This window comes from Capricornis sumatraensis, chromosome X (genome assembly GCF_032405125.1).
Source record: "Capricornis sumatraensis isolate serow.1 chromosome X, serow.2, whole genome shotgun sequence".
Classification (NCBI taxonomy): Eukaryota; Metazoa; Chordata; class Mammalia; order Artiodactyla; family Bovidae; genus Capricornis; species Capricornis sumatraensis.
The window spans coordinates 148,185,498-148,210,731 of NC_091092.1; the positions used below are offsets into that span (position 1 = coordinate 148,185,498).

General features: G+C 46.8%; 1 protein-coding gene across 1 annotated transcript in view; it reads left to right on the forward strand.

Moving 5' to 3' along the window:
• Nucleotides 1-6,152, forward strand: part of PRKX (protein kinase cAMP-dependent X-linked catalytic subunit) — a 57,172-nt gene extending 51,020 nt beyond the window's left edge. Inside the window, exons 5-8 of the mRNA XM_068963341.1 lie at nucleotides 649-744; nucleotides 2,564-2,621; nucleotides 4,483-4,560; nucleotides 6,027-6,152. Coding sequence (XP_068819442.1) covers nucleotides 649-744; nucleotides 2,564-2,621; nucleotides 4,483-4,560; nucleotides 6,027-6,152 — 358 coding nt within the window. The remainder of the gene's footprint in view (nucleotides 1-648; nucleotides 745-2,563; nucleotides 2,622-4,482; nucleotides 4,561-6,026) is intronic.
• Nucleotides 6,153-25,234: the final 19,082 nt, after the last annotated feature.

The window sequence follows — 25,234 nt, forward strand, 5'->3', positions numbered from 1 at the left end:
GGGGTTTATTCACTCCAAGGCGTTCACACTCGCCGAGGGCTGGGTGTCCGTGGCCGCGGTAGGTTCGCGATCCACGGAAGCTGGTTACTCTAGAAGTACAGCTGGCCGGGATAGTTGTCGTTCTGGGACCGTCATGGGCTTCCCAGGTGCGCTCAGGGGCGAATGACTTGCCAGCCAAGACAGGAGACGCAGGTTGGGTCCCTGGGTTTGGAAAGATTCCCCTGGAGGAGGGAACGGCAACCCACTCGGGTATCCTGGCCTTGGAGAATCCCATGGACAGAGGAGCCTGGTGGGGCTGCAGTCCACGGGGTCGCAAAGACTCGGACACGACTCAACGGCTAAACAACAGACGCAGGTGGCTCTGTGTTGTCTAGCTAGTCACATAGCCCCGTGGTCGTGGCCTTTTCTAGCCTTGCCCGTCGTCTGTAGTTGGGACAAAGTGCCTCCCGCTTGCCCTCTTGGAACCACGCCTTCATAGCTGGTCCCGAGTCATCCGTGACTCCAGCGTGAGAGGAGAAAGCACACACCGCAAAATAAAATTCTCTTCTGCCCCTGGCAGGCGGAAGGAAGCCATGCTTATAAAGCCTGCGGGTGTTTCCCCGCCCCCCCACTGGCCGCTAAAAATAGACGTTTTAATCTTTCTAACAGGTTTCCTCCGTTTTTTGATGACAACGCCTTTGGCATCTATCAGAAGATTCTTGCTGGCAAGATAGACTTCCCCAGACATTTGGAGTTCAGCGTCAAGTAAGTCAGCCGTCCTCTCTGGTCTTTGGGGGGCGTTCATTTCTAAAGCCGGTGACAGACCCCCCCCCCCAGTGGAGGCATCCTGCCCGGCTGGGTACCATCCTGATTTGTTCCTCTGAGCTCAGCTGACGCTCTCTGGGTGGGTCATCTTTTCCCCCCGAAAAGGGGAAAGCTTTTCATGACTCTGTTGGGATGACACTTCCTCTCTTCATGACTCACAGCCATGTTTTACATCTTTTGAGAGAATGGGTGTATTTATCATCAGCGAATAAAGGCTGTTTGTCATCATATTGAATAAGGAAGCAGCTTTGTTACTCGAGAAGAAGGCCCTTGTTCCTCCCAGCTAGTTTGGTGGCTGGTGCGGGCCTCGATGACTTGGGATGACTTTGCACGCTAAGTCGCTGCAATCATGTCCAACTCTCGGCGACCGCATGGACTGTAGCCCGCCAGGCTCCTCTGTCCGTGGGATTCTCCAGGCGAGAATACTGGAGTGGGCTGTCATACCCTCCTCCAGGGGGTCTTCCCGACCCAGGGATCGAACCAGGGTCTCCTGCATGTCCTGCGTTAGCAGGCAGATTCTATACTGCTGAGCCACCGGGGAACCCTTGTATAATGTAAGTACTATGCGTGATTACGTTACTTGAATAAAATTTTTAAGGGGGAAGTAAAAGGAAATGATTTCTTGAAACACGCTTTGACGTAATTGTGTTGAATCCTCATCTGCGGTGTGAATTCAGGCTTCTCTACCCTTCTGTGTTGTGATTTTTTTTGTTGTTGTTGAGTCGTTCAGTCGTGTCTGACTCTCTGCGACCCCATGAACCGCAGCACGCCAGGCCTCCCTGTCCATCACCATCTCCCGGAGCTCACTCAAACTCATGTCCATTGAGTCGGTGATGCCATCCAACCATCTCGTCCTCTGTCGTCCCCTTCTCCTCCCGCCTTCAGTCTTTCCCAGCATCAGGGTCTTTTCCAATGAGTCAGCTCTTTGCATCAGGTGGTCAAAGTATTGGAGCTTCAGCATCCGTCCTTCTGATGAATATCCAGGGTTGATGTCCAGTGAGTCAGTATTCTGATACCATCTGCTATTTAGAATGAAAATCTCAGTGACCCGGCACACACACAAGTACTTCTCTTGCTTCCAGGACGGCAAGGAATCCAGACAAGAATCCCACAGATACGTAGACCCACCGGGCAAAGCGTTGATGGCTGATTTTGGTAGAATCACACATTGTGTAGTTGGCCGCGGTTGGCCTGGCAGGTGTATTTGAAATGAAGGTCAGACATCCCCAGGGCAGACAGGGTTTCTCCAGCTCATGTTCAAAGGCTGTTCGTCTCTACGATGATTTGATCGACCTCTGTGCCTTAGCTGGGTTGCCACTCTGCATTGCATAAATTGTCTAGGTTATTTAGGAAGAGAAAATGATGAGAAAGGGCCTTCCCAGGTGAAGCTAGCTGTGAAGATCCCGTCTGCCAACTCAGGAGACATAAGAGACGCGGGTTCGATCCCTGGGTCGGGGAAGACCCCCTGGAGGAGGGAACGGCAACCCACTCCAGTATTCTCGCCTGGAGAATCCCACGGACAGAGGAGCCTGCCGGGCTGCAGTTCACGGGGTCGAAGAGAGTCAGACAGGACTGGAGCGACTTAGCCCTCAACAGTGGTGAGAAAGACTAGAAGACGCTTGGCCAACGTGAAGGCTGAATCACAGGCCGGGTGTCCCGTATGGTGTGGATTTTACTGCTGTTGACCTGCTGTGTTTGCGTGGGTCCGTATCAACGTGTCTGTGTTTCTGTCTCCTTGCCCCCACCCCGGCCCACACAGGGACCTCATCAGGAAGCTGCTTGTTACCGACAGAACCAGAAGGCTGGGAAACATGAAGGTCAGTATTTGTATCCCTCGATGTGGGACGGTAACGGCTGCCCATGTAAGCTTCATGGTATAAAGTCTGCCCGCCAGTGCAGAGGACGTAAGAGACGCGAGTTCCATCCCTGGGTCGGGAAGATCCCCTGGAGGAGGGAAAGGCAACCCACTCCAATATTGTTGGGCTTCCCTGGGGGCTCAGCTGGTAAAGAATCTGCCTGCAATGCGGGAGACCTCAGTTCAATCCCTGGGTCGGGAAGATCCCCTGGAGAAGGGAAAGGCAACCCACTCCAATATTCTTGCCTGGAGAATCCCCCTGGACAGAGGAGCCTGGAGGGCTACAGTCCACGAGGGTCGCAAAGAGTCGGACACGACTGAGCGTCTCGGCACGTATTAAGTGGTACTCACTTTAAATGCCTCTCATCTGACTTGAGGCATGTCAACAATGGCAGAACAGTCTTACCCTTTCATTGGCCAAATTTCAGATTTGATTCACCCAGAATCGTGTCTCCTCAGCTCTCCGAAGAAGTCAGTGACTCAGCAGTGACCTATAAGTTGACGAATCGTCACTTCTTTATTTACTTATACATTTTATTTTGTTTCTGAATATTTTTAAAAATTTTCATTGATGGATAATTGCTTTACGATATTATGTTGGTTTCTGCCACACGTCAGCCCGAGTCCATCATAGGGATACCCATGTCCCCTTCCCCGTTGAACCTCTGTTTCGTCATTCACATGCCGTGCAGTTTACCCCTTTAAATCCAACAGTCGGATGGCTTGCGACATGTTAGCAAAATGATGCACCCGTTACCACAGTTTTAAAGAACAGGCTCGTTCCTTCCAAAAGAACCCAGTAACTTGTAGCTAACACTTCTCTGAGGTTTCCGGACTTCCCTGGTGGTCCAGGGCTTAAGACTCCAGGTTTCCGCTGCAGGTGACGCGGTTCTGATCCCGGGTTGGGGAATTAAAATCCCACACGCTGCAAGGTCTTTTAAAAAAGAAAGAAAAACCCGTCTCTCAAGTGTGACATCCTCGATTTGCACCGTAGTCACGTGATTTAATCTCTGGGCCGAAGTGAGCAAACGACGTCATTTTGTGAGCCTCATTTTATACATTTGTAAAAGTAGGTCAGGTGATAAAGCTTCCCGCCTGCAGTGCAGCAGACCCAGGTTCTATCCCTGGGTCGGGCAGACCCCCTGGAGAAGGAAATGGCAACCCACTCCAGTCTTCTTGCGTGGAGAATCCCCATGGACAGAGGAGCCTGGCGGGGCTACAGTCCAGAGGGTCGCAAAGAGCTGGGCACGACTGAGCGATTAACAGGCTCACACACACAAAATGAGCGTAGATAGCTTCAGCTGAAGGAAATTGTCAAGGTGAAAAATCCCACTTTACGTTGGGACGGCCTGAACCATAATTGCCCTTTGGTCTTTGGGGCAGTATACGCGTGAACAGCATGTTGCTGTTTAGTCACTGAGTTGTGTCTGACTCTCTGCAACCCCATGGAGTATAGCACACCAGGCTCCTCTGTCCATGGGATTCTGCAGGCAGGAATACTGGGTTGGATTGCCATTTCCTTCTCCAGGGGATCTTCCCCGCCCAGGGATGGAAGCCGTATGTCCTGCCCTAGCGGGCAGGTTCTTTTACCCCTGAGCCACCAGGGAAGCCTGAACTCCATGACTGCATTTCTTTCTGTCGTGACCAAAAGCATATAATGACGCTCACATGCCTTCCTTGGTGCTTTTCTCTGGGGTCAAAGGCTCGATTCATGGCGGACCGGTGTTTCTCTCTGTGTGGAATCGTCCGGAGCTTCCCTGTGCTCCATGCTTTCCCGTCCTGCCGGCCTTCTCTGCGCTGATGACGGCTGTTCCTTTTTGCAGAACGGAGCCGAGGACGTAAAACAGCACCGGTGGTTCCGGCTCGTGGACTGGGGCGCGGTCCCCGAAAGGAAGCTGAAGGTACGGCTGTACGTCACATCTGCCGGCTCGTACCCGGGGAAGCCTCAAGCTCTCCTGAACACAGACGCAGGTTCAGTTGGTAAAGAGACCTCCTGCGATGCAGGCATGCCCGGTTCCATCCCTGGGTCAGGAACATTCCCCTGAAGAAGGGACGGGTAAACCACTCCAGTATCCTTGCCTGGAGAATCCGACGGACAGAGGAGCCCTGGGGCGCTGCAGTCCACGGAGTGGCAAAGAGTCTTAAAAGAACATCTATACCTTAATCGAAAAATACAAAACAAAAGGATACCAGTGTCAGTAGTTACATCCAAGATAAGTGGTCCCAGAGCAGCCTCACAAGTAAAATCATGAAAGTTTGAAATGTGAGAATTATCAGAAGGTGACACAGAGCGAAAAGGCAGGACGCAGATAGACTTGCTTGATGTACAGTTTCTGCAAAGCTTCAACGTGCAAAAAACACAGTATGTCCAAAGTGCAATTAAATGAGGCATGCCTAAATGTAACGACTTCCTGGGGCAGACTTGCTCCATGCAGGGTTTCTGCGAAACTGATTACATTAAAAAAAAAACCACACACCAAAATAAAGGAGGATGTATGTGTGTGTGCGGGCTTAGTCACTGAGTCGTCGTGTCCGACTCTTTGCGACCCCATGGACTGTGGCCCACCAGGCTGCTCTGTCCATGGGGATTCTCCAGGCGAGAATACTGAGGTGAGTTGCCATGCTCTCCTCCAGGGGATCATCCCAACCCAGGGATGGAACCCAGGTCGCCTGCATCGCAGGCGGATTCTTTACAGTGTGAGCCACCAGGCAATCCCAAGAACACTGGAGTGGATAACCTATGCTTTCTCCAGGGGTTCTTCCCAACCCAGGAATGGAACCCAGTCTCCTGCATTGCAGGCGGATTCTTTACCAACTGAGCTATAAAGTGCAATAAAACTAGGCACACCTGAATGTAACAACTTCCTGGTGCAGACTTGCTCCATCCAAGGTTTCTGCAAAGCTTTGATTTATAAACAAAACAAAACATAGTATCTGTATAGTGCAATAAAACTAGGCGCACCTGAATATAACAACTTCCTGGTGCAGACTTGCTCCATCCAAGGTTTCTGCAAAGCTTTGACTTACAAACAAAACAAAACAAAACAAATCATAGTATCTGTATAGTGCAATAAAACTAGGCGCACCTGAATGTAACAACTTCCTGGTGCAGACTTGCTCCATCCAAGGTTTCTGCAAAGCTTTGATTTATAAACAAAACAAAACAAATCATAGTATCTGTATAGTGCAATAAAACTAGGCGCACCTGAATGTAACAACTTCCTGGTGCAGACGGGCAAGGTTTCTGCAAAGCTTTGATTTATTAGAAAAACAAAGTATCTGCAAAGTGCGGTAAAACTGACGCATGGCTGAATGGTGAACACTGTTCCTCTGTAACCACGGCGCTGTATCTTTGCTGGTTCCTCAGCCCCCGATTGTCCCCAAGCTGTGCAGTGCAGACGATACCTCCAACTTTGAAACGTATCCTGAGAACGACTGGACTTCTGCCCCGCCGGTGTCACAGAAAGAGCTGGATGTCTTCAAGAATTTCTGAGCTCGGGACTCCCCGCCTGGAAGGTATATCTTTATTTTATGTATTGATTTTTGAAATGTCAAGACACCTTTTAATTTCATTCATTCACGATATCCCTTGAAAGTAAGTGAAAGTGAACGTGTTAGTCGCTGAGTCGTGTCTGACTCTCTGCGACCCCGTGGACTGTAGCGCAGCAGGCTCCTCTGTCCATGGGATTCTCCAGGCCAGAAGACTGGATTGGGTTGCCATTCCCTTCCCCAGGGGAGTCTTCCCAACCCAGGGAATGGAACCCGGGTGTCCTGCATTGGCAGGTGGGTTCCTGATCATCTGAGTTACCTGGCAAGCCCTGTATCAGTTGAATTCTGTTTATTTTTAAATTCCTTATATATATATATATATATTTTTTTACATATACATGTATTTCTGCTTTCTCAAATTCTTTTCCCATATAGGTGATAAGAGAGTACTCAGCAGAGTTCCCTGTGCTCTATGTTGGGTCCTTGTGGGTTGAACTGATTTACAAAACAGAAGCTGACTTTAGATTGTGAGTCTGGGCCCTGTAGTTTTTTCTTCATCAGGAAATGTTTTGTCTGATGGTGAGGTCCTATGGCAAAGTACCAGGAAGCGGGGACCCACTTTTGTTTCGGGGCTGAATCTCTTTTCAAATTGTGGACGAGGTTGGGCTAGTTCTATGGAACATGGAGAGCCCACCTTTTAAAAAAAAATTCTTTCCAATTTCTTTATGTGGCATTCTCACTCCGTAGAATTCAGGCTTGTGGGTCTTTGCAATAAGAATGTGAAAGGAATCTTTGGCTTCTTTTCTGCCACCGTTGTTGTTACTGTTAAGATGACAAATGGTACCCAGGTGTTTCGAAAATTTAACAAAATCCAGACTTCCCTGGCACTCTGACGGGTAAGACTTCACGCTTCCAATGATGCAGGTTCAATCCTTGCTTGGGGGAATAAGATCTCTTGTGCCACACAGGGCAAGCAAAAGATAAGAAAGACTAAACATTTACAGAAGTAACCAAATGCTCTGTTTCATTTCATGCCAGTCACAGGGTGATCTGAGCCTGCCTGGGACACACGGTGGCCCCCATGCCAACCCGAGGAAGCATCTGTCTTCTTGGAGTAAGGATGCTTCCGCATTTGTATACGCCCGGATGTGTATAAAGAGATTGCACAGCTGTTGACGTCCGTGGCCCTGGAATTATTTAATCTACTGGAAAATCGGCTGCACAGTAGGACACTTTGAACTTTCGTTTGGTTGGAGGTTTTCTTCTTTTTAGCCTCGTGTGTTCCTACTGGAATATCTTGGTTTCTGTTTTTTTTTATTTTTCCTCTGTCATAGACTTGACTTTTTAAGTTTGAGCTGAACTTGTTCAGATATAACCACAAACTGTGTGTGTGTGTGTGTGTGTGCGTGCGTCTGCTCGTGTCTGTGTATAAAAAAAGGCGGTATGCTTGGAGCACAGAAATTGTGGAGTGATGTACATTTTCTTACTTTCCAGAGGTTATATTTATGTTTCAGATTTTTTTTTTTTAATGAATCTGTTCTCTTGCTGGACAAAATTTTTAAAGTTATGATATATGTATCTTTTCCATGTTACATGCATTTTATGGTTAAATCCCATGATGGTCTGTGTCCCTGTGTCTGGTAGCCTGAGGTCTTGAAACCAGAAGGCAAAGAACGGAGATGCGAGTTTGAATTTTAGTCCCAAGACTAGCCACTGAGTGCGAATGTTTTTCAAGGACTTTTGTCTGTGGCATTAAAAAAAATTTTCAGACTCCGTAGGGAGATGGCGAGCTATTCGTATTCCAGGTTCAATCCCTGGACCAAATGGGCATCTCCCGATACAGAAGCGTCTCTTCTCAGCGTTGGCTTGAGGAATTCAACGCACGTGTGTTTCTTTTCCCCTTTGGTTTTGGGAAAAGCAAGGAACGGAAGGGATATGATGGAGCCGTTTGAACCTTCCTTGTTTCTGCTTGGTTTTCTCTCTCCTTGTCCGTTCGCTGTGCTTCTGGTTTCAGAGACCTGCCCGGCCTGTGCCGGACAAGCCTGCGATGAGCTTTGTTTTCCCTTTGGACCCGAGGGCTGGGTGAGGCCCGTGAACTCTGTCGATCCCGAAAGCCAGGTGCCGAGTGTGTCGGCCTGAGCCACTGTTGCTGTTTAAGTTCGTGTCTTCCCAGAAGCAGGACGTGGTCAGACGTGCTTGGCATCCTCATTCATTGCCTTCTTTACCGTCTTTCTCTTCTGCTTTCTGATTCTAACCTTTGCTGTGAAAAAAAAAGCCTAAATGGGACTCAGCTGGAAAGACAAGAGTGGCTCAAACCCATTGTGTAGAATCCGGTCATAGGGTCCAGCCATGCCCTAGCCTGCGGAGGTCTGTGCATTTAAGCAGTCGGTTCTAGAGCCTTCAGTGGCTGCCGGGGATCAGTCAGTAGACCTCCCAGCCCCCTCCTGCCCCCCAAGCCCTGCATCCTCCTTTCTCCTGCCCAGAAAGGTGCCGCTCCTTGGACTGCAGGGTTGCAGGCAGAGTGTGTCCTCGGGTCGTATTGCTATAAAGGCTTGGGTGTGCCCTCAGCGGTCAGCTCCTCAGGTCTCTGCAACTCAGGTATTCTGGGCTCACCGACACTGGTTTCTTTCCTGTGCTGGGCCAGAAAGGTGCGTCTTTCCAGCTTTTGCTTCCCTCGCTTCTGTAGGCACATCTAGGGGTGTGGAGAGCTGATGTTTGGGAAAAGTAGACCTTTTTTTTTTTTTTTTTTAACGTAGCACAAATGTCAAAGGACATACATGTATGTATCAGATTTGACCATTTGCACCGTGAAGAATGGATGCTTTTGAACGGTGGTGTTGGAAAAGACTCTTGAGAGTCCCCTGGACTGCAGAGAGATCCAGCCAGTCCATCCTAAAGGAGATCTGTCCTGGGTGTTCATTGGAAGGACTGATGCTGAAGCTGAAGCTCCAATACTTTGGCCACCTCATGCGAAGAGTGGACTCATTGGAAAAGACTCTGATGCTGGGAAAGACTGAAAGACAGGAGGAGAAGGGGACGACAGAGGATGAGATGGCTGGATGGCATCACCGACTCAATGGATATGAGTTTGAGCAAGCTCTGAGAGTTGGTGATGGACAGGGAGGCCTGGCGTGCTGCAGTCTCTGGGTCAGAAGACAAGGGCTGTGTGTGCTTGAAGGATATGTGAAGAGAAACGACACCTATGGAAGCTTTGAGCTGAAGGCGCTAAATCACCCCCTTCTCATAAATGACCTCATCTTCAAAGAGCAGTCCGTTCCGTAGGTGAGAGTGAGTCCAAGGTTGAATAAAACAAACCTTACAATGGGCAGCTCATGAAAAATTCACTTTCAAAGGGTGCACTTGGATAAATGTTCCCAGACAACTGTTATTTTGAGTCTGTACTTTTCATCACCACGCTCTTTGGATTAGACGGTAAGCCACCTGGGTCTAAAAATTTTATCGTGCCATTTCTGAACCATTACGTCATTAAATGTTAGAAGGTTGAATGAGCAGCGTGAACCTGCACAGAGATACAGACCCCACGAGGAAAAGCATTAAGTCTCGTGTCCTCTGACTATAAAAATAAATGAGTATTATTTGGAGCCTTATGCTTAAGAAAATACAAAATAAATGAAACACCTTTCTTGAACACAATACAAAAATTGTGAATACACATGTTGATCCCGACGCATATTTTTTTGGCTTCATTCTTCCTCTCTAGGATGTAATTTATGAGATGAAAATAGCACAAGAACGCACGAAAATGCGTTGCCTTAATTTTGAAGAACTATGCAGGGAAAACAAAGGTTCAGATGTCATGGATGGCTCGCTTCTGTATAAAAGCATGGTCGTTGACCTGCAGCCATGGAAAGCCAGTTGGAAAGGAAGAGGAATTCCAACACTGCCAGGCGGGGTTCACCGCACCTTTGACACCCCTGGCGCCCATGTAGTCAGGGAAAGCATCATGTGCTGGTGGCTGGGCCGTAAATTAAACGGTCTGACGTCATGCAACGCTGGGCGTGATCAAAATGCGTCTTAAACACATGGACGGCTCACCGCATACAACCGGAAAATCGTTCACTCCCTGGAGGCATTCTGTGATGTTCGAGTCTTGGATCCAAAGTAATCAGGGTGTGCAAGGCTTTGAAGAACGTTCACCGCCACCGTGACGACATTCCGAACCGGAAAGGGATCTGTTTTTTTGTTTGCTGCCGTCTGACAAGCTGGCAATATCTCCTTAAGTGACAATAACTCTTTAAAAAGTCTTGGGACTCCCCTGCCAACCTCTCCCTGGTGGCCTAGTGGTTAAGACTTCACCTTCCATTGTTGGGGGGGAGGTGATGTGAGTTTAATCCCTGGTAGGGGGAGCTAAGATGCCACTGCCTTAGTGTTAGAAAGCCAAAAATATGAAACAGAAGCAATGTCACAAATTCAGTAAAGACTTTAAAAATGGTCCTTATTCCACGCTCCCACCCCCCCCCCCAAAAAAAAACTCATAAAGTCTTTAGGAAATGCATTGATTTCAAGAGGTGGATTGGGGTGTGTCTTGTTTTCCTCGGGGAAAAATAAAGCCAGCCTGGTTTGAGAGCCATCCGTAAAACTCACAAGGAGATAAAATGCTAGCCGGTCATAACGGCATATTGCCCGTGGACATAGCAGTTGGGATATCCCGCTCAGCAGACATGTATCATTGGCCGGCAATGGGGAAAAAAACCCCCAACAAACCATGATTCCTGCTGTCGATTTGTCAAAATATGCAAAGGAGAAAAAACCCCGATAACCGGCGTGCACGTCACACCATCATGATGCTTTAAAACTCCTCACAGTCTTGCTCCTCGAGCAGGTCTGGCATCCCCTGTTTTTCACCGTCTCGGGAGATGTTTGCCCTTCTCTCTATCTGCATTTCAGGACCAGCCTGCCACCCATCCGAGTCACCGGCTGCGCCAAGCAGCTGAGTCTTGTGACTTGCGTTTGCCGTTTCTGCCTACGACCTACGTTGCCTCTCGATGGGAAACCACTTTTAGCTGTGAGACTGGGCTCCATCCTGTTCATGCAGGTCCCCAACGCCCTGCTCTGCAGGCACCGAGGGCCACCTCACCTGGGTGAGCCCTGCAGACTGCAGTCACTCCCCATCGTAACCACAGAATCCTTGCTGCAGCTTCAGGAGCAGGGAAGATTGGAAATTTTTTTTGTTTTTTTTTTTTTGGTCCCCAGCCCTCTTGATTTTGCATCACAGAATTGACAGCATTGTGCAAGTCTTTTGATCGCTCCCAGTGGAGATTTGAAACGAGATGCCCGTGTTCTTTTTTTTCCAGTGGTCCATCTGCCTGGCGTGTGTTCTGTACCTGCTGAGACATTGGGTATACTGTACGCTTCTTTATCTGTTTTTGACTAATCAGTTCAACTTGTGTGGGCGTTGCTGACTCACCAAGAACAAAGAAAAAACCCACCTGTATGATTGTCTTAAATAATATATTTGAGTCTGTGTGTGTGTGTCTGTGTCTTGGTGGAGGTTGAGTGGTGGGCCAATGCGTCCACCAAGCATCATGTTTTCATACCGAGCTTGTTCCTGCTGACCCCGTGTGGTTGCCACCAAACGCAATCCTAGATAATCAAAAAGGAAATATTCTGGAATCGTTTCCTCTAAGTTATTGTGTCTGGAAACGTCTTCTGTTGATATTCTCTTTGCTTTTCCACGGTGGAGTCGTGTCTTATTTAAATAGAACTCATGGCACGTGTGTGTGTGTTTTTTTTTTTTTTTTTTTTGCAACTGGGATCAGAAGGGTTTCTGCTCACCAGCCGCCTTTCCTGGCTCCCCGAGATGCTTTCTCCGGCTCTGCAGGGCGGTCGGAGGTTCCTTCTTTCTCAAGGGATGAAGCATCCGGGGCTGGTGTGCCACCTTCCTGCCCAAGTCATACTGGGAGCCCCGCCCTGATCGTCTCAGCTTCTCATGTGGTTTAAAAAAGAAAAAAAAAAAAAAAAGCCTGTATCTACACCTCTCCATTCCTTGCACAATGAAAATCACTGTGATTTGTGTGTATATATATATATACACACACACCCTGGGAAGATCTTACTGCTGTCTAATTTATGGAATGATACCGTTGATTCCAGGTTTGTTTAATAAAACTTTGTATCTTTTAAGATAAATGTCTGACTCTGGTTTGTTCCTGTGGTCATGGTAAAAGCTATAGCTTCTCTGCTTTCATCTAGCCCTGAGAGGCAATCTTTTCTTTTTAAATTTGTATGTTTTGCTGAGATGTAAGTGACCACAGAATTATCTTTGTTTCAGGTTTACAACATAAGTCATTCTATATATGTATATAAAGCAAAACAAACAAAAAACACTCTAGTACATCTTGGTAACATCCATCCCCTTACATAGGTAGAAATAAATGTTTTTCTTGTGCTGAGATCTTTTACATTCTACTCCTTTAAAACAAGCTGTAAGTATATGATACACCACTATATCATATACTGGCCAGTATTTTTGGCATTTCCCGTGCAGTGTGCAAAAGCAGCCTCAGGCAGTGTGTAAAACGGAGGGGTGTGGCTGTGGTGAAATAAAGTTTTATTTATAAACGGAGGCTGGGGGGCCGGGTTTGCCAGCCTCTCATCTGGTGGCCTGTGGTGTCTTTACTAAGTCACCTTTGCGGCTTGTTCAAAGTGTTCCTTCATCATTGTCATTACAAAAATATTTTAAAATTTCCTTCTCACTCACTCACATATCTTGGCTTGACACCCAACTTTCCAAGTCCTCTTCGCAGTTTGGTTTAAAAAAAAAAAAATCCTGCCTTTCTCACTGTAAGTCAAACCCATGTGTGATTTATAACACTTGAATCGCATTGTTCCAGCTGAGTATCAGACTTCACAGCGCTTCCCTGATGGCTCAGACGGGAAAGAACCTGCCGGGGATGCAGGAAACATGGGTCTTATCTCCCTGTTGGCAAGATCTCCTGGAGAAGGGAATGGCATCCCACTCTAGTATTCTTGCCTGGAGAAGCCCGTGGGCAGAGGAGCCTGGTCGGGCTACAGTCCATGGGGTCACAAAGAGTCGGACACGACTGAGGTACTCAGTACGCACAGAACCCTTGATAAACGCCATTTCACTCTTTTTTGTTTTAATTAGCCTTTTTAGATTCCACATATAAATGAGGTCATACAATATTTGTGTCTGTCTCTCTGTCTGTCTGACTTACTTCACTTAGCATAATACCCTCCAGGTCCATTTCCGTTGCATAAAACTGGCAGGATTTCCTTTTTATGGCCGAGTAATATTCCATGGTATGTATCTTCCGTGTCCTCTTATCCGTGCATCTCTGTACAGACACTGAGATTGTTTCCGTGTCTTGGATGTCGCAAGTCATGCTGCGGAGAACACGTGGCTCCAGATATATCTTTGCCAATAGAAATCAAACCCACCGTGAGATGTTAACTCACACCTGTCAGAATGGCTTTTATCGCCAAAGACGAGAGATGACAAACGGTGGTGACCGTGTGGAGAAAAAAAAAAAAACATTTATTTCTACCTATGTAAGGGGATGGATGTTACCAAGATGTACTAGAGTGTTTTTTGTTTGTTTTGCTTTATATACATATATAGAATGACTTATGTTGTAAACCTGAAACAAAGGTAATTCTGTGGTCACTTACATCTCAGCACCGTGGGTGGGAATGTAGACTGCTGCAGCCAGGCTGCAAAACGGCGTGGAGGGGCCTCAAACATTAAAACTGGAAGTCCTTGTCCTCAGTCGTGTCCGACTCTCTGTGACCCCACGGACTGTAGCCCGCTGGGCTCCTCTGTCCACGGGATTCTCCAGGCAAGAACGCTGGAGTGGCTTGGCATTTCCTTCTCCAGGGGAGTCAAGAACTACCATGAGATCCAGCAATTCCACTCCTGGGCGGACGCTATGATTTAACATTTAAAAAATAGTTATTTTCTCCTCCCCCTGTCTCCCTTAAAGGTAGTGAAATGGAGGCCGAGAAAGACTTAAGTTGGTCACGCAACGTCTCATAGTTCATAAATCGTGGCGCTGAGATTCAAACTGCCGTCTGATCGCCGCTCATTCCATTGTACCACACGACATCTCAGTAATAAAAATACTAGGATCGTCGTTGAAGAAAGGGAGAAGTAGGTTCTCTGTATTCAGCATTGGCTGACGAAGACCCCCAGTCAGTGTGTTGATACAGAGAATTGGACGCTTTGGTTTGCCTTAAGGCAAAAAGCCCTGAACTTCTTGAACCCCGGCCCGTCAACCCTGTTGAGAGTCACATTTATTACTAGCAAATTGCCTTCCAAAAATACAGACCAGAGGCTGCTTTATAAACTTGTGAAGCTACAAGTTCAGATAAACTTAAAAAAAATTTTTTTTTTTAATTGGAGAACTGAACTGACCTGATAGTTGAGTTACAAAGTTGCAGTAGTTTTGGGTGCATAGCAGAGTGAATCAGTTATACATGTATCCACTCTCTTTGTGTGTGTGTGTGTGTGTGTGTGTATGTGTGTGTGTGTGTGTGTGTGTGTAGCAGAGTTAAGTTTGAAAAGTGACTGAGAGGCCTGGTGCCATTCTGAGTTTTAAGACATTCCTTTCTTTCATTAACAGACCGCTAAGTGACTATACAACATCCAGCTGAAGACTAGCAGCAGGGTACTCTTTCTGCCCCCTTCTGATAACCTATTTCAAAAGCTTTCTCTATCTCCTTTATACTTTAATAAAACTTCATTATACAAAAAAAAAAAAAGAAAAGTGACTGAGAAAGCTTCTGACATAGACATCAGAAGAGGGATGGAGAGTTGCCCCTCCCTTGCTGCTGTTAGCAAGGGAGTTATACACTTTTCAAATTGGTTATTACAGTAAAGCAAAAGAATGTCTCAAGGTTGTTAAAAAATTTTAGCAGACCCACTCGCACACTTTACCTTTTAAGATGAGAGGATTGGAACTAATCAATAGAATGATCTTACCAGAGCCACTCCGATAATACACCTTCTGAGCTATCAGGATCAGTCAGAAGGTCTTCAGGAAGGAGAAGCTGTCCTCAAGCAGGATACACCGTGGTTATATAATCCTTAAGTGAAAATGAAGTCGTCTCCGACTCTTTGCGACCCCGTGGACTGTAGCCCCCCCAGGCTCCTGTGTCCATGGGATTCTCCGGGCAAGAATACTGGAGTGGGTTGCCATTTCCTTCTCCAATGCGTGAAAGTGAAAGTGCAGTCACTTGAGTCGTGCCCAACTCTCAGTGACCCCATGGACCACCAGGCTCTTCTGTCTATGGGATTTTCCAGGCGAGAGTACTGGAGTGGGATGCCATTGCCTTCTCTTCAGTTGATGGGGCAGTTGCAAAGCTGAAAGCTGAGTCACATAGTTAATTTTAAGGCTTCAGGATCTGTGACAATATCTGCTCAAGAAAGCATTCTGTCATACAGACAGTCCCTTCTTAGGAACAGTTTGAGCCCTCATTAAAACTACGGGTGAAACTTGAAGGCAACTGTCTTGTGTTTCCTGAGTTAGCTTACGCAGACGCCTCTTGATAATGTAATCAGCCTCTTTAGCTTTTCCTGAAGATTGGGGTCTCCAGGAACAGTGTAAATGATATTCTGTTCCTAGAGGTTTTGACACCCCTTGAGTTAACACTAGCTTTAGAGGTGGAACACTGTTGCTCTAAACTTTAGAGTTTAAGATCCCACTTCCATCATAAGAAGTCAGTATGGTTAAGATTTTCCTCATTAGTAAATTTAGGAACTTTCAGTACACTTCAGTTGAGTTCAGTCCAGTGGCTCAAAACAATAGTAGCAATTCCCCTTAAGCAATGTGGCCGTAGCCTTTTTTTTCAGTAACAAACAAGCTAAACTCTGATCCTATGGGCAAGCTGAAAGCAGGATCTTGAAAGAGAGCAGTTTGAAGAGGCTTGAAAGCCTTTTGAGTCTGGGGGCCAAACCACTTTGTGTTTGGACCTGCTGAGTCTCAGGTATAAGTTTATACAAAGGCCGCGCAAGTTCCCCATAACCTGGAATGCAAATGAGGCAATAACCTATAATGGCCAAGAATCCTCTCAGTTGTCTTAAAAGTCATAGGTGGAGGGTGATTTAGTATAGGTTCAACTCTAGAAAGCAAGCCTCAGATCAACGACTAAAAAATATTTGGCTCATTCAGGAGTTTCAGACAGTAAAGTATAAGGATTAGACCCTACTTATTCATGTATCTTGAATGAGGCTCCGTTTATCAACTGACTTTTTTACACCTCAGATAGGAGTGTTGTAGGGACTGTTGCAGGGAATTAACAGCCCCTGTTCCTTTAAATTTTCAATGATGGTTTTAACCCTAACCCTAATACTTCAGGCCTTAATGGATACTGCTTTTGATGTGAAAATAAAAAAAAAAGAAAAAAGAAAAGTGAAGTCACTCAGTTGTGTCCAACTCTTTGCGACCCTGTGGACACCAGGCTCCTCCATCCGTGGGATTTTCTAGGCAACAGTACTGGAATGGGTTGCCGTTTCCTTCTCCAGGGAACTTCCTGACCCAGGGATCGAACCCAGGTCTCCCACATAATAGACAGACGCTTTCCGTCTGAGCCACCGCTGGATCTTAGCCAAAAGGCCGAGAAGCGATGAGAAATAGGTGAGGGTCATTGAACTGAATGTGTATATGATTAAACTTTTAAAATTAAGCTTCTTATTTTCTGTGGTTCAGTTCAGTTCAGTCGCTCAGTCGTGTCCGACTCTTTGCGACTTCATGAAGCGCAGCACGCCAGGCCTCCCTGTCCATCACCATCTCCCGGAGTTCACACAAATTCATGTCCATTGAGTCAGTGATGCCATCCAACCATCTCATCCTCTGTCGTCCCCTTCTCCTCCTGCCCTCAATCTTTCCCAGCATCAGGGTCTTTTCCAATGAGTCAGTTCTTTGCCTCAGGTTAGCCAAAGGGTTGGGGTTTCAGCTTTAACATCAGTCCTTCCAATGAACACCCAGGACTGATCCCCTTCAGTATGGACTGGTTGGATCTCCTTGCAGTTCAAGGGACTCTCAAGAATCTTCTCCAACACCACAGTTCAAAAGCATCAATTATTTGGCTCTTAGCTTTATAGCCCAACTCTCACATCCATACATGACCACTGGAAAAACCATAGCCTTGACTAGATGGACCTTTGTTGACAAACTAATGTTTCTGGTTTTTAATATGCTGTCTAGGTTGGTCATAACCTTCCAAGGAGTAACCGTCTTTTAATTTCATTGCTGCAATCACCATTTGCAGTGATTTTGGAGCCCCCCAAAATAAAGTCTGATACTATTTCCACTGTTTCCCCATCTATTTGCCATGAAGTGATGGGACCGGATGCCATGATCTTAGTTTTCTGAATGTTAAGTCTTAAGCCAACTTTTTTCACTCTCCTCTTTCACTTTCATCAAGAGGCTCTTTAGTTCTTCTTTGCTTTCTGCCATAAGGGTGGTGTCATCTGCATATCTGAGGTTATTGATATTTCTCCCGGCAATCTTGATTCCAGCTTGTGCTTCTTCCAGGCCAGCGTTTCTCAGGATGTACTCTGCATAGAAGTTAAATAAGCAGGGTGACAATATACAGCCTTGACATACTCCTTTTCCTACTTGGAACCAGTCTGTTGATCCATGTCCAGTTCTAACTGTTGCTTCCTGACCTGCATACAGGTTTCTCAAGAGGCAGGTCAGGTGGTCTGGTATTTCCATCTCTTTCAGAATTTTCCACAGTTTATTGTGATCCACACAGTCAAAGGCTTTGGCATAGTCAATAAAACAGAAATAGATGTTTTTCTGGAGCTCTCTTGCTTTTTCCATGATCTACCGGATGTTGGTAATTTGATCTCTGGTTCCTCAGCCTTTTCTAAAGCCAGCTTGAACATCAGGAAGTTCACGGTTGACATATTGCTGAAGCCTGGCTTGGAGAATTTTGAGCATCACTTTACTAGCCTGTGAGATGAGTGCAATTGTGCGGTAGTTTGAGCATTCTTTGGCATTGCCTTTCTTTGGAATTGAAATGAACACTGACTTTTTCCAGTCCTGTGGCCACTGCTGAGTTTTCCAAATTTGCTGGCATATTGAGTGCAGCACTTTCACAGCATCTTCCAGGATTTGAAACAGCTCAACTGGAATTGGGGTGTAGCCAATTAACTATATTGTGATAGTTTTAGGTGGCTAGCAAAGGGACTCAGCCACACATACACATGGATCCATTCTCCCCCAGCTCCCCTCCCATCTCGGCTGCCATATGACACTGAGCAGAGTTCCCTGTGCTGTCCAGCAGGTCCTTGCTGGTTCTCCATGTTAAATCCAGCAGTGTGTCCATGTCCATCCCAGACTCCCTTACTATCTCTTCCCTCCTCCTTCCCCCTCCGATAACCATAAGTTCATTGTCTAAGTCTGTGAGTCTGTTTTGTAAATAAGCTCATTTGTATAATTTCTTTTTAGATTCTACATAGTATTTACAGCATTTCTGTTTCTCTGTCTGAATATGTCCTAGTTATTTTATTTATTTATTTTTTGCCTATTTCTAGTTAAAATTACCTGAAGTGTTCCTACGATTTAAGGAAAGAATCGGTAAGGAACACATCACATGAGATCTACCCTCAATAAAGCGTTGAGTGTTAACTGTTTTGTTGTTGTTCAGCCGGTAAGTTGTGACCATCTCTTGGCGACCCCATGGACTGCAGCACGCCAGGCTTCCCTGCCCTTTCCTATCTCCCGGCACTTACTCATACTCCTGTCCATTGAGTTGGTGATACCTTCCAACCATCTCATCCTCTGTTACCCACTTCTTCTGCCCAATGTCAATCACGGTGTTTTCTAATGAGCTGGCTCTGCACATCAGGCGGCCAAAGTATTGGAGCTTCAGCATCAGTCCTTCCAGTGGATATTCAGGGTTTGATTTCCTTTAGGATGGACTGTTGTTACGTATAGATGTTACTGAACACAAGTTTATGTGCCTGACGGGTAGTGAGGTGAAACAAACTAAAAAATGTCCGACTTTGGAGCAGAGAAGAGTTTTATTGCAGGGCCGAGCAAGGAGGTCAGTAGCTTGTGGTCAAAAAAGCCCCCTAACTCCTGGAATGGTGTCAGCAAAGCACTTTTAAAGGCAGGAGGAGGAAGAGTGTGCTTACTTGTTGCAAAATTCTTGGTGCTGGAATCCTTCCTTCTTGCAGCTGTCCACAGTGGGTCAGGGCCCCCAGGTTCCTGTAAACCTCCAAGGGGGACAAATGTTATGGTCTGTTCTGCAACTTTTTATCTCTTTAGGAATGGGAAACTGTTACACTCTGAAAGTCAAGAGCCTGGAGGAGGTGCTACTATGTATATTTCAGGCTAGAGACAGAGTTGGTTTACAGCAGGTGCAGAGACAGCCCGAGAAAGCAGAGGAAACACCAGAGTTAAAAAAGAACATTTAATATGGAATCAGGTCTGCCTCTTCCGTGTTCCATAGACTGGCGTGTTGGCCAGCAGCTCTTGAGGATCCATTGTACTCAGAACTGAAACCTTATACCCGTCAAACAGTGAGTGACCCATTCTGCTCTCCTCCTCCCCGGCCCCCCATTCCCCTCTACCCACTGACCCTGGCAGCCACCGCTGGGGCTGGGTTTCGCATTTCCCCAGAAACCTTTTTCAGTTCTCAAGAACATCGCGGAGAATAGACTCCAGCTTTTGGTATCTGGGTTACAAAGGTCTGGCCTGGAGCCGGCTGCAAATTCAGCGTTTACGGTTCCCCTGGGGTGTGTAGGGGGGGTGGGGGCGGGGAGGCGTGTCTTGGAAAGCCACTGGCTGAACAATCATTCGTCCTCATGAATCAGAGTCTGTGTGCAGGCTGTTTAAACACCAGTGTCTAAGAGGAAGGTGTGGGGACATGGTGGGGAGAGTGGGGAAGAAATCCAAAAAAGACAGCGCTTTTTAAATTATGTCATTCCAGTAAGTGAGGGAGGAACAAAGAATAGTTTGGTCCAATGAGGTCTGAGTTCTGGCACTTCTTGTCCACTGGGCTTATTTTTGTCCACGTGCAGAATCTCGGCCCAGACGCCTGAAAGGCAGGAGGGTAGGATTCAGTTCTTGCAGAGTACATCCTGATACCCAAGAGCTCTGCATTTCCCGGTGGCCAGATGTTTAGCTCCTCGGCTTTTTTTTTCTTGGAATTTCTTGTCCTTTCCTGCTACCCCTGAGGAAGGGGGCCTCTGGCATCCTAACAGTGAGAATTTTATGCTGTGTTTCAGAATGTCATTTTAAAGAGAATCGGCGCTCTTGTCAGTTCAGTTCAGTCGCTCAGTCATGTCCGACTCTTTGTGACCCCACAGACGGCAGCACACCAGGCTTCCCTGTCCATCACCAACTCCCGAAGCTTGCTCAAACTGACGTCCATCGAGTCGGTGATGCCATCCAGCCATCTCCTCTTTTTGTCGTCCTCTTTCTCAGAGAGCCCTTAATTTGTGCTTTCCAGACCGCTCACTGTGGTCACAGTGAGAGACCGCTTTGGCACATTTGGCAGAACTGTTCCGGACGCATGCACGGACCTTGGTCCGTGTTTGTGGCAACGCTCTACGTGACTGCTCCAAATCCTTTTCTCGTCCCACATAAACTCCAAGCTCTGCGTTTCCAGTTTTTACCAGGATGGTTGGGAGGGGCTCGAAGAATGCTGCGGGCTTCCCCGGGTGGCGCTGGTGGTCAAGAACCCGCCTGCGAATGCTGGTCAGGAAGATCCCCTGGAGGAGGGCATGGCAACCCACTCCAGTATTTCTTGCCTGGAGAATCCCACGGACGGAGGAGCCTGGCGGGCTGTGGTTCATGGAGCTGCTAAAGAGTCAGACACGATTTTGGCAGCTTAGCACGCATGCAGAAGAGAACCATGGGTCTCTTTTCCAACACATCTGTGCGTTAGAAACGTGATCCTTTTCTTCTCTTCATTCCCGTTCTCCATGACGCACACCAGTCATCTCTGCATTTTAGAGCCAGTTTATGACCGTGCTGTCTTTGTGGGGGAGTCATGGTTTTCTCCAGCCTGTTTTCACAATCTCTCAACATTTGTACTTTGACCAAAAGTTGGTCCAGAGTTGGTTTCCTTTTCTTTTTTTTGGTGGGGGGTTAGTTACTTTTTTTTCCTTCTTTTACAACTGTTGGGTCAAAATTGCCAGGGCCGTCGCCTGCGGCCATTAATGTTTTACGACCTGCTCTGGGATACCGGTTGGATGGATTTGCCTTCCTTACGGTGATGGAAGGTCTTTGTCAGCTCTTGGCAGCCAGGGACGAGGCAGCCAGCCCCTCCAGGAGAGGCCTCCAGGTCTCACTGAAGATCCGTGCAGAGCTTGGAGTGCTGCGTGCCCGAGAGGGTTCTCCTTTCTTTTTTTTTTTTTTAAATTAATTTTTACTGGAATATATAGTGGCTTTACGACGCTGTGTTAGTTAGTGTCTGCTGTATGGCAGAGCAAGTCAGCTGTACATATTCATACGTTCCCTCTCTTTTTTGGATTCCCTTCCCATTTAGGTCATCACAGAGCATTGAGTCGAGTTCTCTGTGCTAAACAGTAGGTTCTCATTACTTTATGTATTTTATACATAGTAGGTGGTATGAGGCTTCCCTGATAGCTCGGTTCATAAAGAATCCGCCTGCAATTCAGGAGACCCCGATTCAATTCCTGGGTTGGGAAGATCCCCTGGAGAAGGGACAGGCCACCCACTCCAGTATTCTTGGGCTTCCCTGGTGGCTCAGCTGGGAAAGAATCCGCCTGCAATGCAGGAGACCTGGGTTCGATCCTTCAGTTGGGGAGATCCCCCTGGAGAAGGGAAAGGCCACCCCCTCCAGTATTCTGGCCTGGAGAATCCCATGGATGGAGGAGCCTGGTGGGCTACAGTCCACGGGGGTCACAAAGAGACACAACGGAACGACTGAACAAGGACATATATATACATATTTTTTCTCGAAATATTCATGTATCTTTATGTATCTCTGCATGCATGTGACAACATATATAATTCTAAAAAAATTAAACTTCATCAAATTTAGCTTTTCTCACACTTGGGTGTTGCTTAGGTTTTCATCCAGATTTTATGCTCAACGTGTTTTCTGGCTTTATTTATTTTTACATCAAAATGCTAAAGCCTTTGTCATTTATTGATAGGTGAAGTATGGTAGGGATTTTTTTTTTTTTAATGAATGGCTTTTCCCAGTCCATTCATTAAATAGTCCAACTTTTCCCTGTTGAGTAAGGAACCAACTTTTTCCACATTGAGTTCAGTTCAGTTCAGTCGCTCAGTCGTGTCCGACTCTTTGTGACCCCATGAATCGCAGCACGCCAGGCCTCCCTGTCCATCACCAACTCCCGGAGTTCACTCAGATTCACGTCCATCAGGTCAGTGATGCCATCTAGCCATCTCATCCTCGGTCGGCCCCTTCTCCTCCTGCCCTCAATCCCTCCCAGCATCAGCGTCTTTTCCAATAAGTCAACTCTTCACGTGAGGTGGCCAAAGTACTGGAGTTTCAGCTTCAGCATCATTCCTTGCAAGAAATCCCAGGGCCGATCTCCTTCAGAATGGACTGGTTGGATCTCCTTGCAGTCCAAGGGACTCTCAAGAGTCTTCTCCAACACCACATTATAGCTTCCCAAAGTATTTAAGTCTGTGTATTTGGTTCCACGAGTCTGTCTGTAGTCTGTACGCTTAACAAATCTGAGAGTTCATTTCTCTTTGCTCAAATGGAGTCCTGTTTTGGAGCAAATTTTTTTTTTTTTTTTTTTGAAATTACATTTAAGTTTATTCAACATAAGATTCATAGGTTGCTGTCAGTTTAAAGGTAGCCTACATTTCACACACAAAACCGTATTTTCTTATGGTTGAATGTAAGTATATGTCTGTTTTTTCCCCTTAAGGGGAAGGAAAATGTGTATTGACCAATTTCGGGTACATCATGAGATAGTCTGTTATTCATAAAAGAAAGTCATTATAGTAAAAACCAATTTAATTAATGAAAGTGCAGGTCCCTCAGTCATGTTCAACTATTTGCGATCCCATGGAGTATAGCCCGCCAGGCCCCTCTGTCCATGGAATTCTACAGGCAAGAATCCTGGAGTGGGTTGCCATTTACTTCTCCACTGGGGCAAAAATTTTTAAAGAAATCATTAAAAGTCACCCTTCACTGTTTCGTCAACTTCTGAACTTGGCAAATGATCCCATGGAAAGGAGCTTTCTTGTTATTTTCGGTTATTAATGCCACATAAAACTTGTATTAATTTTATTATTATTATTTTTTTATTATCAGCACCCACTTTAAGCTTTTTACAGTCCATGAACGGCGTTTGAATACACGTGAGCAGATGTAGGTCTAAGCTATTTCTAAAGCATGTGAAAGTCAGCTAGCAGATGTTTTCAGGCATGTTACTGCTGTTCCTGCCGATTGTTCTGAACAATGGAGCTTACAGTGTATTCTGTTCTCTATTGAGACTATTCCTGTTCCCGAATTGACTCTTCTGTTTTCAGTTGACCTGAAAGCTGCCCATGGGGGGCAGCCGCCTCCTAAACTTACATGGAAGGCCTTGGGTCTTGTGGTTTGGTTTCCGAAGCTTTCAGCAAACTCAAGAGTGTTTCTTGGAAGCCTTCCGCGAGTTTCGTTCCTCATTAATTTTTCCGTCGGTCCCCACCATCTGCCGCACCCTGATCACATTTAGAAAACCATGCGGTGGCTTTCCAGGCGTAAGGAAACCCATAAATCCTTCCCCCGACGTAAGAATTCTGGGTTCTCTTGAGAACCGAGAATACAGGATTCTACTGCAGGGGTGTTACTGAAGTCAGGCTCACTGATCAAAACGCGCTACTCAAGAGGTACGTGTTGGTTGGGAGGAAACTTTGCTTAATTTTGCATGCTGGCCATCTGGGAGAGAAAACGGACTCAAGTCCAAAAGCCATCTTCCCCTCTGCCCAGCAGTGGACAAGAACTTCTGAAGGGGAGTTTCCGGGGGGGCCATAGGCGGAGGTAGGGGGCTCCTTGCAGGAAAAAGCACAGTCAGCTCCAACAGTCATCCTGAAATCGGTCATCGGTGGCCAGACCAGCGTCGTCTTGATTGTTTTAGGTACGGTTGATCAGGACTTGTTGCCTTTGAACTGTGGTGTTGGGGAAGATTCTTGAGCGTCCCTTGGACTGCAGGGAGCACTAACCAGTCCATCCTAAAGGAAATCAACCCTGAATATTCATTGGAAGGACTGAGGCTGAAACTCTCATCCTTTGGCCACCTGATACAAAGAACTGACCCATTGGAAAAGACCCTGATGCTGGGAAAGATTGAAGGTGGGAGGAGAAGGGGGCGACAGAGGATGAGATGGTTGAATGGCATCACCGACTCGATGGACATGCGTTTGAGCAAGCTCTGGGAGATGGTGATGGACAGGAAATCCTGGCATGGTGCAGTCCATGGGGGTCGCAGAGAGTCGGACAGGACTGATCAGCAAAAACAATCTTCAGTTCCAGGATTGGTCTGAGTTCCCCAACCAGAGATCGAAGCTGGGCTCTTGGCAGCAAAATCACGAGAGTCCTAACCACTGGACTGCCAGGAAATTCCCTTGGTGGGCATTTAGAACAATTCTTATTTTTCTCTCAAGTGCTTGCTATTTCACTTTTTACATTATATACAACTTTCCAAGGTTATACTCCACTTACAGCTGTTTCAGAATATTGGCTACATTTCCTGGGACGCACACGTGTCGCACCTGTCTTTCCTGTGGTATACAGTGTATATCCTTGTAGCTTCTGCAGTGTACACGTGGTAACTTGCGCCTCCGAGGCCCTTCCTGCTGTGTCGCCCCTGCCCCTTCCTTCTCCCCACTGGTCACTGCTAGTGTCTGCTCTGTGTCTCTGAGTCGGCTTCTTTCCTCTTCTATTCATGGTCTTATGGTTCTTAGATCCCGCATATCAGTCAGTTCAGTCGCTCAGTCGTGTCTGACTCTTTGCAGCCCCCCCACGGACCACAGCATACAAGGCTTCCCTGTCCATCACCGACTGCTGGACTTTACTCAAACCCATGTCCATCGAGTCGGTGTTGCCATCCAACCATCTCATCCTCTGTCGCCTCCTTCTCCTCCTGCTTTCAATCTTTCC